This window comes from Centroberyx gerrardi, chromosome 1 (genome assembly GCF_048128805.1).
Source record: "Centroberyx gerrardi isolate f3 chromosome 1, fCenGer3.hap1.cur.20231027, whole genome shotgun sequence".
Lineage (NCBI taxonomy): Eukaryota > Metazoa > Chordata > Actinopteri > Beryciformes > Berycidae > Centroberyx > Centroberyx gerrardi.
In genome coordinates this window covers 3,376,385-3,393,783 of record NC_135997.1, presented here as the reverse complement: position 1 = coordinate 3,393,783, position 17,399 = coordinate 3,376,385, and the positions used below count along the sequence as shown (strand labels likewise).

The 17,399-nt window shown below is 42.5% G+C and overlaps 1 protein-coding gene across 1 annotated transcript; it reads right to left on the bottom strand.

Moving 5' to 3' along the window:
- Nucleotides 1–1,981: 1,981 nt before the first annotated feature.
- LOC139928553 (aggrecan core protein-like) lies at nt 1,982–15,780 on the bottom strand. Its single transcript, XM_071921155.2, has 19 exons — nt 15,693–15,780; nt 15,374–15,465; nt 14,595–14,886; nt 12,825–12,999; nt 12,202–12,329; nt 11,758–12,051; nt 10,901–11,209; nt 9,931–10,105; nt 9,698–9,825; nt 9,220–9,513; nt 9,014–9,112; nt 7,174–8,865; nt 6,500–6,613; nt 5,386–5,499; nt 4,376–4,534; nt 4,174–4,256; nt 3,617–3,761; nt 3,262–3,444; nt 1,982–2,662 (listed from the first exon to the last, which is right to left on the bottom strand). The coding sequence occupies exons 1-19, from the start codon at nt 15,778–15,780 to the stop codon at nt 2,589–2,591; spliced, it is 4,638 nt and encodes a 1,545-aa protein (XP_071777256.2). The 3' UTR covers nt 1,982–2,588.
- Between the last annotated feature and the right edge of the window lie 1,619 nt (nt 15,781–17,399).

The following is a 17,399-nucleotide window of genomic DNA, read 5'->3' as shown; positions in this document are numbered from 1 at the left end:
CCGGGTGAGAGAGGTGAACCGGTGTGAACAGGGAAATGGTCAGTCTGAGTGAGTTGGGGCGGGGTGCAGAGGATCCTGAAAAAGACTCCTTTCAGTCACAGGGCAAAACTGACGCCATGCACAACCCGCCCTGCTGGGCAAATAGAAATTTACCGTAATTTTATTATTCCTATGACTCACAGCTCTATCCTATTTACACCACAGAAACACTGAGCTCACTGAGAGCCGGCGGAAGGTGAAAGAAGCTGTTGTTGTCTTTACCTGGAATATTTGGGTGGCGACGCTCCTGGAATGAGAGAGGGCTGATTGATCTTCACAGTTTATTAATTATGTAAGCTTTTCTCACTTGTAAGAGCAACAGATTCATGGGGCCATGCTGTATGAATAGTGCTGTGATTCTACTGACATGTCGGCTCAGTAAGCTGAATACAGAGAAACAATCAAAGTATTTTTATTTGGCATTCCTTGATATGTTTTCAGAATACAAACATTCAGACATGAGGCACATGTGGGAACATTCTGCAGAGCTTCATCACACACCAGACTGGTGTTATAAAATACAACAGAAGACATAAAACAAGTCAAAATAGAAAGACGATATGTGAAGATGGGACAAATATAACTGTTTCTATCTGTGACTGTGGATCTGCCCCATGCATGAGAACAATCAGTGTTGTATTGCTGTAGCTACATTTATACACAACTGCTTTGTCCAACAAGAGCTAACTGTGGTGATTTTGAAATAGATATGTGATACTTGTGATTTGAACTGACAAACTTGGAATGAGTGCCAACAGTAGAAACATGTAGCGAGTGAATTCTGGACTGGACTTTGGTTTATCCTGCAGCAGGTGAGCAGTGTGTGTTGTGTGGGAGGCACAGCCTCCCATATACAGCAACAATGATGCAAAACAAATGCACAAATTAAAGCAGTCAAAGTTGGAAAAGCAACATCAAGCGATTCACACTGCAACGGTTACAATGACGATCTAGGAGAGATTATTTCCTCTGAGGTTACATACATGAAATAGATAACAGGTTTTCATTTTATTGACACTTGTTCCACAGAAACACTATGCACTGCACAGCTGTGTGGAAGATGATGCAACTCTACTGAACACAAGGACAACAAAAGACTCAAACCAACCGACATGACGAACTGTCTGAAATTCACAATGAATGATCAGCCTGGTTGTGTTAGTATCCCTCCTCACCCTCTGCTCTACCTGTATGACCGGTTGGCTCAGCACAGTGCAGGCGATGCCTCAGTGTGTCCAGCAGGGATCTCTGTCACTGTGTGGAATCAATAAATAAATGGTTGTGTATTCACATTGAGCAAAGCGCTCTGCTTTTAACCTCTGATTTATAGCAGACGCTACAGCAGACTATACAGTTTGTTGGTTTGTTGCTTGCTTTCTCTCTATGGCTTAGTTTAGATTAAATTAATAACATCTCTTTATCTTATTAAAATCTTTTTCTCACAACCAGTTTGATGTTTCCACATCTAAAGAGCCACTTTAGAGACCTGAAAACATCCAACAGTCCCTTTAATATCTACATGTTGTTTGGGGATAAGTTATTGGTAACTCATAAATGCTTGCTGGACATGCAGTGCATGGAATTACATGACTTATAAGACATGGATGTGACAACAAAGTTTTAGAGGCGACATGTTTTTGGGGGATTATTTCCTGGAGGGGACTTCCATTTCTTCCTGTGGTGTCAGCTGACTGACAGGAAGCAGAGCGGAACATAACGCAGCGCTGAGATGAAAACACTCAACTCAGCTCAATGAAAACAGAAAGTTTGGCTTCATGTTTCCTGTGATGGATTCTCTCGCTCTGTGGAAGTTGTTTTTCATACTGGACAAGAATGAATGGCAGCAAATGGCTTCTTCTGAAGGGAGGAAAAACGAGTGCTGATATCTGCAACTATGCTGACCGTGCAGACACCAGCACGAAGAATGGAAAGGAGAGGGAAACTGGACTATTGGCACTAACTTAAAAAAAACAAAAAAAAAACGGCATTATCCTTTATATTTAGCCAAATGAGAATCCCTTTATTCCGTCCTCCTGCCATTTTTCTTCTTCCATAGAAATGACAAACAGTGAGTTATGCTATGAGGACACATGACATATGATGATTTGACTGTCCAGTACCTTACTGACTAAACCAGTTGTACTGATGGCTCATACTATACTGCCATTTCCATCTAAATGCAGCCTGTTTCCCTCTGGATCTGTCTTGTTTGGATCTACAGCAGACTGGAGTGAACCAGGCAGATGCTGCTGTCTGTGGCTCCATAACTCACATAGAACAAAGTATCCCAGCAATGACTTCACCAAAACACATTACATTACAATACACATGATGAAAATAAACTCCCGGCAATAAAATTATTATATATATAATTAAAATATTTTATAAGGGACAGGGAAGAAAATAAAAACAAACACATTACCATGATGCAGCACCCATGATGTGGGTCTTTCAATCTTTTAATCCTTCAGTCCTCTTCACTAAAATGGAAAATGGATTGTGTGTGCTGTAAATGTTCTTTTAAAATAACTAACTTCTCCTTTCCCTTCTTAGTGAAGCTTGCTGCTGGCCGGCTCTGCTGGACTCCTGCTGCTCCTCCGCTGTATTCTTCTGCTGGATCTCACTGCAGCGAGGGAAAGACACAACAAGGGTGAATTCAAGTTCAAAATAACACACTGGACCTCACCTTTAAATTAATACTTCATGGGGGAAATATAGCACAAATTATTATGTTGCATTATAGGGACGATATATCGGAATTCAGTATATCGCAATACAAACATGTAACAATATGTATCGTGGGGCAGAAAAATGAATTGCAATATTAGCTCCATTTTATTCTGCTGTAGTAATCACAAATAAGACAGCTTGACCATCACAATTTCACAATCTCCATTGAAATTGTATTATTTGCACTTTGTAATGACATTTTTAAATTGTTGTTTACATTCTAACAAGCCAGTGCCATTACTAGAAATTACTCAGAAATAAATAATAATAATTCTGAACAGTCAGACTTTGTTGTCACTGAACTTTTATTTATAACATTGCATCATGCTTATGAACCCCATATCGCGTATTGAATCGTATCGTGAGATAAGCATATCGTCCCATCCCTATTGTAGATGTTAAATAAATTGTGGTGCAGCTGAAACTCATGAAAGTGAGGCTTCTCTACAAGCCCTAAGATGGGTAATATGGCTCTGCAGTGTGTATACTCACAGTCAGTACATTCCACCTGAGGCTTCTCCCACTGTCCATCTGCTTTACAGCGCACCACCGGCGGGTGGCGCTGTGTAAAACCGGGGTTACACTGATACCGGATGATGGAGTTGACTGGATACTGCTCCTTCCTGTTGCCATACATGCTGGCATTCTGCACCTCCGGCGGGGCGCCACATGAGACTGAGGACAGAGACAGAGTTGAGATGGAATCATTTCAAAATATGGTCCAATTACACAAAAAAATACTTTGAGTATTATAGCCATATCCAGTGAAACTAGCAGTGGATTGGTGTTGCAGTATTTAAAGTCTCTGCTGTGTATCCCAGCAGCACCACACACTGAGCCGTTGTACCTGGGCCTTTCTTGCAGGTGAAGGGCAGGTGGTAGTTGCAGGGCACGTCGTTCCACTGGCCGTTCTCGTGCCAGATCATCACCACACAGTCTTCTTCAGAGTTGAAGTAATTATCTGGCTGGTTCGGCCTCCAGTTCTCAAATTGCTGAGGAGGGAGAAGGAGAAACGACAAGTTACTTTTCCACAAGATAAATCTAAACTCAGAGAAGAAACAAGTGGGACCTCACAGCTTTAGTTTTTCATTTATTTTACTATTCACCATTCATTACTATACTACACTATACACTATACTACACTACACTATATACTATACTATACTACACTATACTACACTATACTATACTATGCAATATTATACTGTACTATACTATAGTATGCAATACTATAGTATACTATACTATGCTATGCTATACTGTATTATGCAATACTATACTACACTATGCTACATGATATGTTACAATACAATACGATATGACACAATACTATACTATACTGTACTGTGTTGTACTATCTTTGCTGTAACTTGAGTAACAAACCAGTGCAATGGTCTCACTCACCCTTGGAGTGCCATCTGTCCAGCGGAAGTCGTTCTCTACTGTCTTGTCGTTCAGCCCGATCCACTGGTAGTCCTGTGCGTTAGCTGTGGGGAGAAAAAGTGGTGAAGGGACTTTCTCTTTCATTCTCTCTCTCTCTCTCTCTCCTCTCTTTCTCTCTTCCTCACACACACACCACCAGCACAGCCCTCAGGTCGTCACTCACAGTTGACAAAGTGCTGCTCCTCTGGAGTGATGATGCTGACCAGATGAGCGTTCAGGTCCCTGCAGCGCTGCTCTGCATCCAGCCAGGTCTCCCTCTCAGTGAAGTGCAGGTAACAGTTCCCCTGAAACTTAGTCCAACCCTCCTCACACTGCTGCTCATCTGCAGCCGCAACACCAAGCAGGGAACATTGTGAGAGAGGTCACCGCATTCAGCTTGATCTCACACAAGAAAAACCAATAAGTGCAAAAATATTGTCAAAGCAGAGTTTCATCGATCATTTTAACACACCTAATCACCTAAAACTCCTATCTTCCTTCATCATGGCTTCCGTAACTTTTATAAGTCATTGTTTTTCACAGAATTTCAAAAACCCTTTTTCATCCACAACTACAGATGGGTTGGATGACCAAAGCACAGTATCTGCTTGATGAGAAGTCTTTCTGCCTTCTTCTCATTCTTTCTGCTATCTGTGGGGTATTAGTGTAGTAGCAGCTGATACAGTGCTTCATATCGTTCACAACCCATGTAGTGTTTCAGTGTAGGTTTATGTTTTTTACCTTAGCGTACTCAGCGAGTCAATGAGGAACAAATTTTCCTACTGCAATGTTCTCAGTCAGACTGGCATCCAGCACAAATCTGAAGATGGACAATATTTCCATTCTAAAGTACACAACAAATTTCCCAAGACAAAATGGAAAATTTTACATAATACTTCACCTTAGTTTGGAGGGTCCTTCCAACAGTAATGTGATGATTTTAAATGTGGTGAATAGTAAACCTTGTGAATTTCCACTTTTTTCCTTCTACTGTAACATTCAAAGGCTTCATTCATTCTCTTGCCCCACCTAAGTGACTTAATTATTATTTTTTTTTTTTACAAAATGGCTGACCCAGTATTTTCACAAAGCCACAGCGAATAATGATGCTATCTGCTTGTGATGTTTAGCATCTCTTTCAGTTGTTTTTGAGAGGCTGTTGTTAGTATTTATTAGCTGAAGCCGATCTCGTACCGATCTCACAGCGTTCCCCTCCGTAGCTGGGCAGGCATAAGCATTTGTAAGAGTCCGCACTTTCCACACAGGTGGCTCCATTGGCACAAGGGTTGGAATGGCACACATCTAGCTCTGCAAAAAAGGGGTGGGGTGAGACTATTGTCTCAGCGGGGGATGGGCCAGCGAGGCGAGGTGGTGGAGCTGTGATAGCACACCTCAGGATTAGGAATTAGTGATCAGAGCTGCTGCAACTTTTGATCCAGATTAAATTGACTGCATCAATACTGCATCATTGTGGCAAACTGAAATAATCATCCATGTTCCTTTGAGGTGGGCCAGGTTAATCTGCTACTAAACAGAATATTTGTTTTATCTTGGCAGTCTTGGTAAAGGCAAAAGCAGAATTGTAATTATTGCAATAAGTTTATGTTTGAATCAGAGGCTAGTTGCAGCAGAAGATCAGTATTCAAATTCCAGAAGGAAGAGAGCACCCATATGTTGCCAGAAAGCATATGTGCTCAGGGGTTAGCATGCATACAGCAGAATGATGGTGGCGTACTGGCACAGCAGACCAAAAACAACATAGGCTGAAGACAGTTGTGATAAACACATGACACAGAGATCCTTCAGAGCAAGGCCAATACGTATCTGACAAACACCCTGACATTCAGTCTGACACACAAAAACAAAGAAACCCAGAGCCAGATGCAGACAGAATGAAAAAATGACACGAAGCAACACAACACATAACAAAAATATGATACAAAACACATCAGGACAGAACAGAAAGGAGACAAAAATATAATTAGCGTTAGTAAGTCTAGTAATTCCATGTCATAAACCATAAATATAATAATATAACAGTTAGGTATATGTCTGAAAATATAACTTCAGAGAACAGGCTGATTAACCTAATAGAATGCAGACCAACAACATGAAACATGCGAACTGTTCAACAGTTACAGAGAAATACAGAGAAATGTTACTGGAGAAGATCTGTTAGACTGAACATTTATCACACAGTATTGAATTCAGTGTCTATTGGAGAAGGAGATGAGAAGAGTAAAAAATCAGTAATTATCATTGTCAGAGTAATAGTGTATTGTAAACTTTCCACAGTCTTGGGACTCACCATACTGGCATGCCTCTCCTCTTAATCCAGGGGGGCAATGGCACAGACCGACCCCGTCCTCTACCGTGCACGAACCAGCACCACATGGGTTGGGTTCACATGGGTTCGAGCCACCTATGGATAGGAACAGGTGAGAAACAAGTGAAACATGTTGTCGTCCTTGAATGATGCAGGCCAGTCAGTACAGGGATGCACCATCCATTCAAGTTTCATCAAAATCGGACCAGTGGTGTAGCAGTTGTGGCCTTTCAAAGTTTGAAATGTTTACCTTTAACTATAGTGACCCTATCAGGGCAATTAGTGTAATTTGTTTAACCGCCAGAACACAGTGCCAAGATGCATCATCCCTCCAAGTTTTGTCAAAATCACACCAGTGGTGTCTTAGATGTCACATTTGAGTTAAAAATGTTCATCTTTATAGCGCCCCCATTAGGCTTATCAGTGTATTTTTTTAAACACTGGAACACAGTGTGAAAATGCATTATCCCTGCAAGTTTCATCAATAATGTCTGAGATATCACCTGAGATATCACCTGAGTTTGGCGGATGGACAGATCCATAGTCCACCAATCACCTGATTTCATAGCATGGGGACAATGAAGTGGCAACACATTGTACTACCTTGCCATTGATAATAGAAAATACAATATTGTCACATAGATTGGTTGACTTACCTTCCACTAAATCGGGTTCTTCCATGACGCCTGGTGTCGGCAGAGAGACGGCTGCAGCTGTGGTGGTAGCAGCAGCTAATCCTGCAGGGGCGAGTGCAGGACCCGAGGTCCCATAGAAGTCACCAGTGGTCCCAACCAGTTCAGCCCCGGTCAGAGCCTCCTCTGGCCCTGGAGGGCTCACTGTCTGTTCCCACTCACTGGATGGAGTGGAAAGCACCACCAGCGGCAGATCTCCAGAGGCACTCCCTGAAGAGACGCCGCTGGCTGTCTGGGAGCGTGCATCTCCACTGCCGGAGTAGAAGTCACTGCTGGTGCTTCCCTCGCCACTGTACTCCACTGGCCCCCGCCCAAGCTCCATAGAGACGGTGGTTGCTGTTGATACCTCTGTCATAAAATCTCCAGTCAAGAATGTAACACTGCCTTCTACTCCGCTGGTAGAGGACTCAGACCCAGAGATTCCCGATCCAGACCCAGACCCAAACCCAGACCCAGACCCAGACGGGAAACCTGAGGCTCCAAATCCAGATAAATGTCCACCACTTCCTTGTCCAGAACTGAAGAGTAGAAACCCAGAGGCCTCCTGTTCTCCAGAGGATGACAGTGTAAGGTCAGTGAACCCTGACCCAACAAAGGTCACGCCTGAGAAGAACCCTGAGCTGCTCCCAGAGGCCGAGCCGTTGAGATCACCACTGGCAAGGCCTGATCCTGAAATGTCTCCAGAGCCGCTGAACTCCAGCAGGCCTCCGCCCAGCTCCCGCTCTTTGTGGGTGAGTGAGGTGGACACATCAACCAGTTCACCATCTATTAGTAGGATCTGAGCATCTCCACTGCCGGACTCCTCTCCTGACATCCCGCTACCACTTCCTGAGGGGTAGAATCCTGACGGGAACCCACTGAACCCAGAAAACTCCTGACTGAAGCCGGAACCGGACGACATGCCGGAGAAAAGACCACTTGCCCCAGAGCTGCTGGAGCCGTCTGAGGAGGAGCCACTCTCCGCAGAGCTGAAACCAGACCCGCTGCCAGATCCCGACATGTCCCCACTGCCACTGAACATCCCAGAGCTAGTTTCAGAGGGGAAGATGAGGATCTCTGCGCTTCCTTCTCCAGCTTCTTGGAGTCCTCCAGAAGCAGAGGCCTCTCCAGAGAGAACAATGCCGCTGCCTGAGAAAATGACTGTGAACCCAGATCCTTCTCCGCTGAAACCTAATCCAGACACATCCCCACTGCTAAGGCCTGATGATCCACTGGGAAGCTCAGCACTTCCACTGCCAGACAAGTCTCCAGAGGCAGACAAGTCTCCAGATCCCGACAGATCCCCAGTGATAGCAAGGTCTCCAGAACCAGACAGATCCCCGGAACCAGACAGATCCCCGGAACCAGACAGATCCCCAGACCCAGACAGATCCCCAGAACTAGACAGATCCCCAGAGATAGCAAGGTCTCCAGAACCAGATGGATCCCCAGAACCAGACAGATCCCCAGAGATAGACAGATCCCCAGAAGCAGACGAATCCCCAGAACCAGATGAATCCCCAGAACCAGAGAGATCCCCAGAGATAGACAGGTCTCCAGAACCAGACAGGTCCCCAGAGTGACCACCAGAGGCGCTACTGACCCCAGACCCAGACTCAAAGCCTGAACCAAAGCCTGAGGACTCCACAGCGATGGGAGGGACAATGGAGGGAAAAGCTATAGAGAAACAGTGAAAAAAGGGGTAGTGGGGAGGAACAACAACAAAAAAAACAAGATGAGAGATTTCAGTGGACAATGATAATAACTTTTTGTGATCTTGATGTATATAAATATGATCTTTTATCATGAGAGGAATATAGCTTACCAGTCCTCAACAATTCAGTTATTGATGTTAGGTTAAACAGAGCCTCCTGGATTTCCGTGATGTTCAATCCAGTTTCATTGGCAATAAGTAGAATATCCGCTGCAGGAATTAATACACGGTTATTTATAATTGACAGTAACATCACATGGGTGAAAATGGTAAGAATTCAGTGTGAGCCCAGTAAATAATAGCAGTTGAGTGCTTACCTCTGAAACAGTAGGCATCAAATCTGGCGTAAAGGTCGGGGTAGCCTGTCTGGTTGGAGTGGGCATATACGGTACGCACTCCTGACTTCCCCGCTCCACATTGCGGGCGGGGGTTGTTGATGGGATAACGGACGCTATGATCCATGAGCCAGCCGGCACGGCACTTGTCGAAGCCCAGTTTCCAGGCTGCGTAGAGCTCTCCGGTGGAGGCCAGGGTGGCATTCTGCTCTTGACACTGGGAAAGAGCCTCGTCATAGGTGAAACCTTCACTGGAGCCCAGATGGAAAACCTCACCTAAGGAGCAGATGGAGGAGAGATGTCAGGATTGGTGGAAAAGTTCATTCAAGTTTCTACAATAAAATTGAAAAAAATATCAAAACATAACAATTGTGTGGATCAAATAAAGCTGCGTACTATCTCCAGAGTATTATGTAAGAGCAATGTGATATTTTGTAAAACTAAATAGTATTTTTCTCACCTTTGAGCCCATCAACATAGCAGTAAACATCATAGTGCTCATCTGCTGGCCTCAAGCCATAGGACCTGACTCCAGGTCGATCTTCCAGGTCTCCAGCACACTTATCTCGAGGAGAAACAATAGGATACCTGGAAAAGGGTAAACAACATTATTTATTTAACATTACTTTTAGGTATTATTTGCATTTGCACAGGGCAGGTATCTGAAAATATAGAGTAGGACATCAGATTTACCTGACAGTCTGGTCCAGTAACCAGCCTGCATCACACTGGTGATAGCCGGCCTCATACGCAGCCTGCAGCTGTTCTGGGGTGGCGATGGAGGCTCCGACACTCTGGCAGGCCAGCTGGGCCTCAATGAAGGTGAACGCATAGCGGCCAGAGCCTGAGCGGTAATGGAACACTACACCTACAGATGGACACAAGAAATATTCTCTGGTTTCCTTTGGTAAAGCCAATTTTCTCATCCCAAGAGTTGGGACACTGACTGAACTTTCTAAGTAAGTAAGTAAAAAACCAACGATAAATGGGATAAGATGTTCACATGCGTCAGTATCCCGCATAATATCAGAATATCTCAGGTACCTTAACCAGGTTTCTCATAGCTCTAAGAGCTTATCGGGGTTAATGGTGTCTGGTGTTTACATGTTCCAGCTCATAAATGGAATATTTGAGTATCCTGAATGTTAAGAGAATATTGTTGCACATGTAAACATAGCGAATGTCTTCAGGAATGATAATAAGCAGAATTGAAGAGTTTTGTTCCAAAATGTGATATGGTGATACCAAATGGTGATATCCACCAAATGGCACCAACCCTCCCATATTGACTGCTGGCACTGAACGTTAAGCACATTATGGGTTAGTACTGAAGTTAAGAGTCATCTTAAGACATTTGCTTATAAAATTGTTCATTTTTGAGGACAGAATCATCTATGTTTTTCAAATATTGCCCAATGAAGTTCAAGTAGCAACAATTTTCAAAAATGGATATATAGCATTTTGGAAAGAAACCCCTTCAATTGCATTCTCAACAAAACACGACACAAGAACGATTCTCCAGTTTCTGTTGGTAAAGCCATTTTTCTCCTCCCGAGAGCAGGGACAATCACTGGACTTTCGACGTAAAGTTACAATACATACAGTAAATTGATTCTGTATGTTAGCAATTATCATAATATGCACAAGAACTTCCATCACTGACCAGTCGGAGGCATCATGAAGCGTTTGCTGGGCTCCCTGCCGACATCTGGCCGGGCGGTGGCTGCCTCCACCTCCTCTGTGATGAGCTCTGTGATGCTGGGCGGCTGGGGCAGGGGCAGCTCAGTGGGGCTCCCAGTGTAGGTGAAGTCCACAGCGGTGGGTCGCTGAGTGAACAGCTCTCCAACCGCCTCGCTCTCTGTTGTCGTCCTCCTGAAGAAGACCTCTGGGCTCTGCGTCACCGTGGCAACACTCAGCACGCCACTTCCAGCTTCTGTGGAGTCCAAGCCTGAGCCCTCCTCATCAGGGGAATCTGGATTAGTAAGGACATGCTTAGATGTTATATCGATGGTCGTTTACATACACACAGTATTCTGGATACATGGCTCATATCTTAGAAAAGGCTGTTTAAATGCACATTTAAAGTCACAATGAAATGAAAAATGACATTTTCACCTTGATAACTAATTCTCCATATCATTATGTACATATATTTAAGAATAAATGCCATAAGAATTGTTTTTTTTTATTTTCTCATATTTATATAAAAATCTCATTACTTCCTAGAAAACTGCTGTATTTTTAGTGGTTCATTCACCAGTAGGCACACATGTTCCCATGGTAAGCTGGTAATTTGTTCCAAAATCAGATATCTACTATTTAAAAAAAAAAAAAAGACATCCACTCTCCCATATTGACTGCTAGCACTGATAGTTAAGGACAGAGTCATTTATGTTTTTCAATTGTGATGAATTTCAGGTAGCAATATTTTTCCTAAATGGATATATAGCATTTTGGAATGAAACCCTTCCATTGCACTCTCAGTATCTCCATCCTTGGTCTAAATGGCTGACAGCCTACCTGTATAGCAGAAGGCATCATAGCGGGACTCAAGAAGAGGGTATCCTGTCTGGTTGGTGTGGAGGTAAACAGTGCGCACGCCCAGCAGACCCCCTCCACACTGCGGCCTACGGATATTGATGGGGTAGCGGACGCTCTTGTCCCCCAGCCAGCCTGCATTGCAGACATCCATACCGCCCTGCCAGGCTAGGTACAGCTGGCCGGTCGTGGCCAACTGGGCTCCCTGCTCAGAACACGTTTCCACTGCCTCAGCATAGGTGAACTTATTCACAGAACCAGTGTAGAAAACCCTGCCTGTATAAGATGAGGAAATTAAAAAGAGAAATAATAAAAAAGAGGAGCATAAAATAATTTGAAAAATTTGAAAATGGAAGCAAAATCCTACAACAATGAATGAGAAATCACAAATAAAGAGACATTACATGACATTTTCGCTTTAAGTACCTGTCATCTGTTCAGCAAAACAGTAGACATCGTATGTTTCATTGACATCTCTCACTCCGTAGGTCCTGACTCCAGGGAATTCATCTTTGTCACCGTAGCAGTTCTCACGAGGATCGTGGATTGGGTACCTTGGATTTATTAAAATGAAGCTTTAATATCTTTATATCAAAGTTCAAGATGCAATTTAAAGGAAAAACCCACCCTCAGACACACTGTGAGGCGATATATCATCAATCTGTGATGTTCAATGCATTATAGGAGTTATTTTGTTGTGTTTTTTACTTTTTACCACTTTCCCTCAACCTGCCTTGTCTGCATCTACTTCAGTTAATGATTTCCTACATTTCCCAGAATACCTTTCAACAACCCCCAGAAAATGGATATGAGCTTGAGCTGAGCTGTGAATACATTATATATATCTAGTCAAATGGCAAATGTACTGTAGGTTTGGCTAGATAATATTATACTACGCCGTTTGTTGGACACTTGCAAGGTGTCTTAGATTATCATTAGCACATGGTTTTTTACATTTGGCTCCAGTGTCAAGCCATGACCCTGGAAGTGTTTTTTAAAGTGCTCTACCCACTGAGCTGCACAGGACCAGACCTCAGCTACAAACTGACCTGACTGTTTGATCAGACAGCCAGCCTGCATCACACTGGTGGAATCCATCATCATAAGCAGCTTGGAGCTGCTCAGGCGAAGCGATGACCGCACTGTTCTGGATACAAGCTGCCTTGGCCTTTTCAAAAGTTAAACTGTAGCGGTCGGTGATGGCCCGGTAGTGGAACACAATACCTGGAGAGAAAAACAAGCACTTTAATTTAAAGGTGCATTAAAGGAATAGTTCACCCAAAAATGAAAATTCTGTCATCATCTACTCACCCTCATGCCAGTTGAAATCCATATAACACACAGGGAGGTTGCCAGCACAACTCCATAGCAGCCTTCTCCAAAACAACTGAAGTCAGTGGGGACCAGTTCTTCAGAGTTCCAAAAAGACCTATATTTACACCATAATTTAGTGCAAATCTTAAAGGATAAGGCCGGTGTTTTTTAATGCATTGCTTACCGTCAACAAATCCTATGAAAATAACAAAATCAACAATGCGTTTGCTCTACTCCCGTTACTTTCTGACTTCCCATGTACCGTTTTTAGCCGTCAACCCGGAAGTCATTGGCTCCAATTGTAAGCTAAAAACCTTGAAATACAGCTCACAAAGACATAGTTTCAATTTTAAAAATCGCTAACTGTTACCACGAAAAGTCAGGCTGTTGTAGTTATTACCAAATCAAATTCAAATGGGAACAAATTCTTCATTACGCTGGGGACTATTTTCGGTGCTACGGAACTACTTTCCTGAGATCGCAAAGTGTTTACAGCCGGCTTATTAAGTTGTTTGAGGAAAAAGTCGGCTGGCCCGGTGCATCGTGATGATGAAATATGCTGCCCAGAACAACGGCATGGCTCTTTGACGTGTTTTTAATTGTTTTTTTAATACAATGGAGTTCTATGGCTGCTGGGACATGAGGCTGCATTGGGCACCGGCTACATAGACGAGACTTGTTGGCAAAACAAAATCATTGCTGATTTTGTTATTTTCATAGGATTTGTTGACGGTAAACAATGCATTAGAAAACACCGGCCTTATCCTTTAACTACAGCTGATTGATTCGCAACAAATAATGGTGTATAGGTCTTTCTATTCAGTTTGATTGTTTGGCTGTTTTTGTTTTGGAACTCTAAAGAACAGGTCCCCATTGACTTCAGTTGTTTTGGAGAAGGCTGCTACCAAGTTGTGCTGGCAACCTCCCTGTGTGTTATATGGACTAACAAATTTCACCTGTGTTTCATTTGGCATGAGGGTGAGTAGATGATGACAGAATTTTCATTTTTGGGTGAACTATTCCTTTAAGTAAGGTTTTTACTGTTACTACTATTAAGCATGGTGATATATCACCTCTTCACTAGAGATTTCTATTGGATCTCTGCTCTAATTAGCTAGCTCGTCCTATTATGAAAGTGTGATTTTATTGTTTATGTCCATTACAGGCCACTGTACACTGTGCCAGAGAGCTGTCCATTTTGTTGCAATGCCTTGCCTTGCCAGTAGAGATCGATAAAAGTCATAAATTACTTGATGCCCTGTTAACAGCAGGCAGTGATTTTCAACTGGCACTTTTGTCCTCATACTACAAGTAGTGGACCACGTTCGATTAGACATTGTGTTTAATCACTGCCATTTGATTTAGCAGCCATCTATGAATATTATGTATGCAGGTCTTTATTGTCACCACTGTCTACTCACTCATTTCATTTGACACTAATGTGACACTAAATCCTCTCTGAGCTTTCCGCTCACTCCCAGTGTATCTGTAACACTCAGACGTACCTTGAACCTGCACATGGACGGTGTCGTGGTCGTCCTCGATGCCGTGCTGGACCTCGCAGCGGTACACTCCTGTGTCGTTGGAGCGCAGCTCAGTTATCTTGATGCTGGCGTCTGTGGGGGTCATGGGGTATCCCACCATATGGACCCTGTCCAGGTAGCTGTCTGCGATACGCACCCGTCCTTCCAAGGCCACCAGGATGTTGGTGACCTTTTCTTTAGTGACGCGGCTCCATTTGATGCGATGAGAAAGGGGGGCGATGGTGGGCGCTCCCGGGTCAGGGACAGTGTGGTCCTGCATGGGGAACAACAGTGTTCAATCAATTCCTGCAACTAAATATCATCACAACACTCTGACAAAGATTCAAGGTATCAGAACTTTTACTAGGTCAGTAAACACTTTACAACCTTTGTTACTTCATTAGCACACAGACTAATCCTCCTAAACTGGAAGAACCTGCAGCCTCCCACTCACACTTCATGGTTAACAGACGTGATGCCTTAAACCAAAAAACTAGAGAAACTCAGATTTGTATTTTGTATTTGTATTCTAATATAATTTTTATTCTACCAAGTTTCAGAGAACATAACCCTTCATGGACTGTGCTAAAAGTAAGTTTTAATCCTTCCCATTTAAGGTTGAACTCCTCAGCAACTCCTACTTTTTTCTCTTTTCTCTCTCGCTTGGACTCATTTCTGAACATACTGTATTGAATATACTGTGGAAAGCATAGTGCCCATTGAATACAAACTGCATACTGATCAACAGCAGGTAGACTTACCTGGAAGTAGCATGGCAGTACCAGTGTTGCTCCCAGTAGAGGGCGCTGTGGCTCCTCCAGAGGAATACTCACACTCAGGACATCCTCCGGGTCTGAGAGGGACACAAATAAACAAAAATAAACTAAGACAACGAAACATGAATACCATGTAATCCCAGGACCCATGATCAATAAACTGCTCACTAGACTTGAACTGAAAATATTCTAAAACTCTGTTGAGAGAGAAGTAGACATATTTCAGTAATGCAGCCCTAATTCATATTCATGCTATTTTAAAATGCACTTAAAAAGGTGAGTGGTGTAGTGTGATCTCTCTTACCCAGAAATTCATGCTCGTCATACATGTAGTCAAATGATGCTGAGACGACATTCAGACACACAGACAGCAATACAATCCACCTGCTCATATTTTACCTGGAATTAAAAAAAAGCAAAAAGTAAGAAAACAACCATTATGAATCAAATTCTATGTAACCTCAACACGTGTGCCTGTATATTTATCCCTATAAAGATGCAATTTACAACAGCAACAACTGCAATTTTGTTTTGAATTTTACACCTTTGACTCGTGAATGATCAAATATACTTATATATAAGTATAACTACACTAAGTACAATTATACCTATGAGTATATACTATAATGATAATACAAATACTATAAGTACGTATATCTACCATATGTATAACTATACTAACTATACATAAGTTATACAACCATGAATCAAATTTGATGTAACCTCATTAGGTTGTATGGAGTGTTGAATATTCTATTTATCCCTATAAAGATGTACATTTTATTTTATTTTAGCCCTTTAGCCAAGTGTGATAAGATAAGATAAGATAAGATAAGATAAGATAAGATATACTTGTATTGTCCCTGTGGGGAAATTTATCTTGGACTCTGCATTGCTGTCACTTAATAAAAAACATCAGTTCCATACACAGCATCCTTCACATCATACATACAACCATACATACATACTGTACATCGTCATACAAAAAAACAACAACATACAATTTAACATACATATTCCTACATGACAATAAAAAGAATGCAAAGCAACCCATCACATCATACTGTGCAACTACTGCACTGAACACACAACCCCTATAGGCAAGGCAAGGCAAGGCAAGTTTATATATATAGCACATTTCATACACAACGGCAATTCAAAGTGTTTTACATAAAAAAAATAAAAATAAAGACATAAAAATAAAGACATAGATAAAAAGACAGACTATTGCCTGTTACTGAGAAATCAGCCACCCGGCAGCTTCTTTCCTGTTGCATCACAGCAGAATCAGTGGAGGATATGAGCAGTGAACTGTTATGAAAATATTCTTTGGAGATGAGATGCTACTGGAAGTTTCTACCTGAGAGCGAAATGACTGGAATGTAACAGCTATGGACCCATAAACTGTTCACTGCAGAATGATTGTGTATTCATTGACTTTTTTTTATGTTGAAATGTTTGTGTAAGACTTTAACGTTTTGGAAAGTTACATAGCAACTGCATTTCTTGAGAGGAATAAATGAAGCGGCACAAATGACCAAACGGCTGGATAATATTCATGCGTCCTGCTCTGTGATTACTCATCCGCTCACAGCCGCCTCTTATTTTCTCACAGGCGAACAAAGAGCTCCAGTTATTTCAAAAGTAAATGTTTGCTGTTATTACGGTTAGAAGTCTGAGTAACAGTTCCTGCTCCTCCCTCGCTTTAAAGTGGAGGCTGGGACTTTTCCCAAACTGAATGTGTGTGTGTGTGTGTGTGTGTGTGTGTGTGTGTGTTTGTGTTTGTGTGTGTGTGTTTTTTCCCCTTGTCCATGTGTGTGTGCATGTGCAGTAGAGGGGGCATGTTCATAATGCATGCAGTTGCTGTGAACACACATTAACACAACGTGCAAATATCAAGTCCACAAATCATAGACGTGTTAGATGTGGAATGTAAAGTGAATGACGACAGCACCATAGCACTGAACGATAAATCAATATTATAATTTATCGTCTTTCAGTGGAATGATAT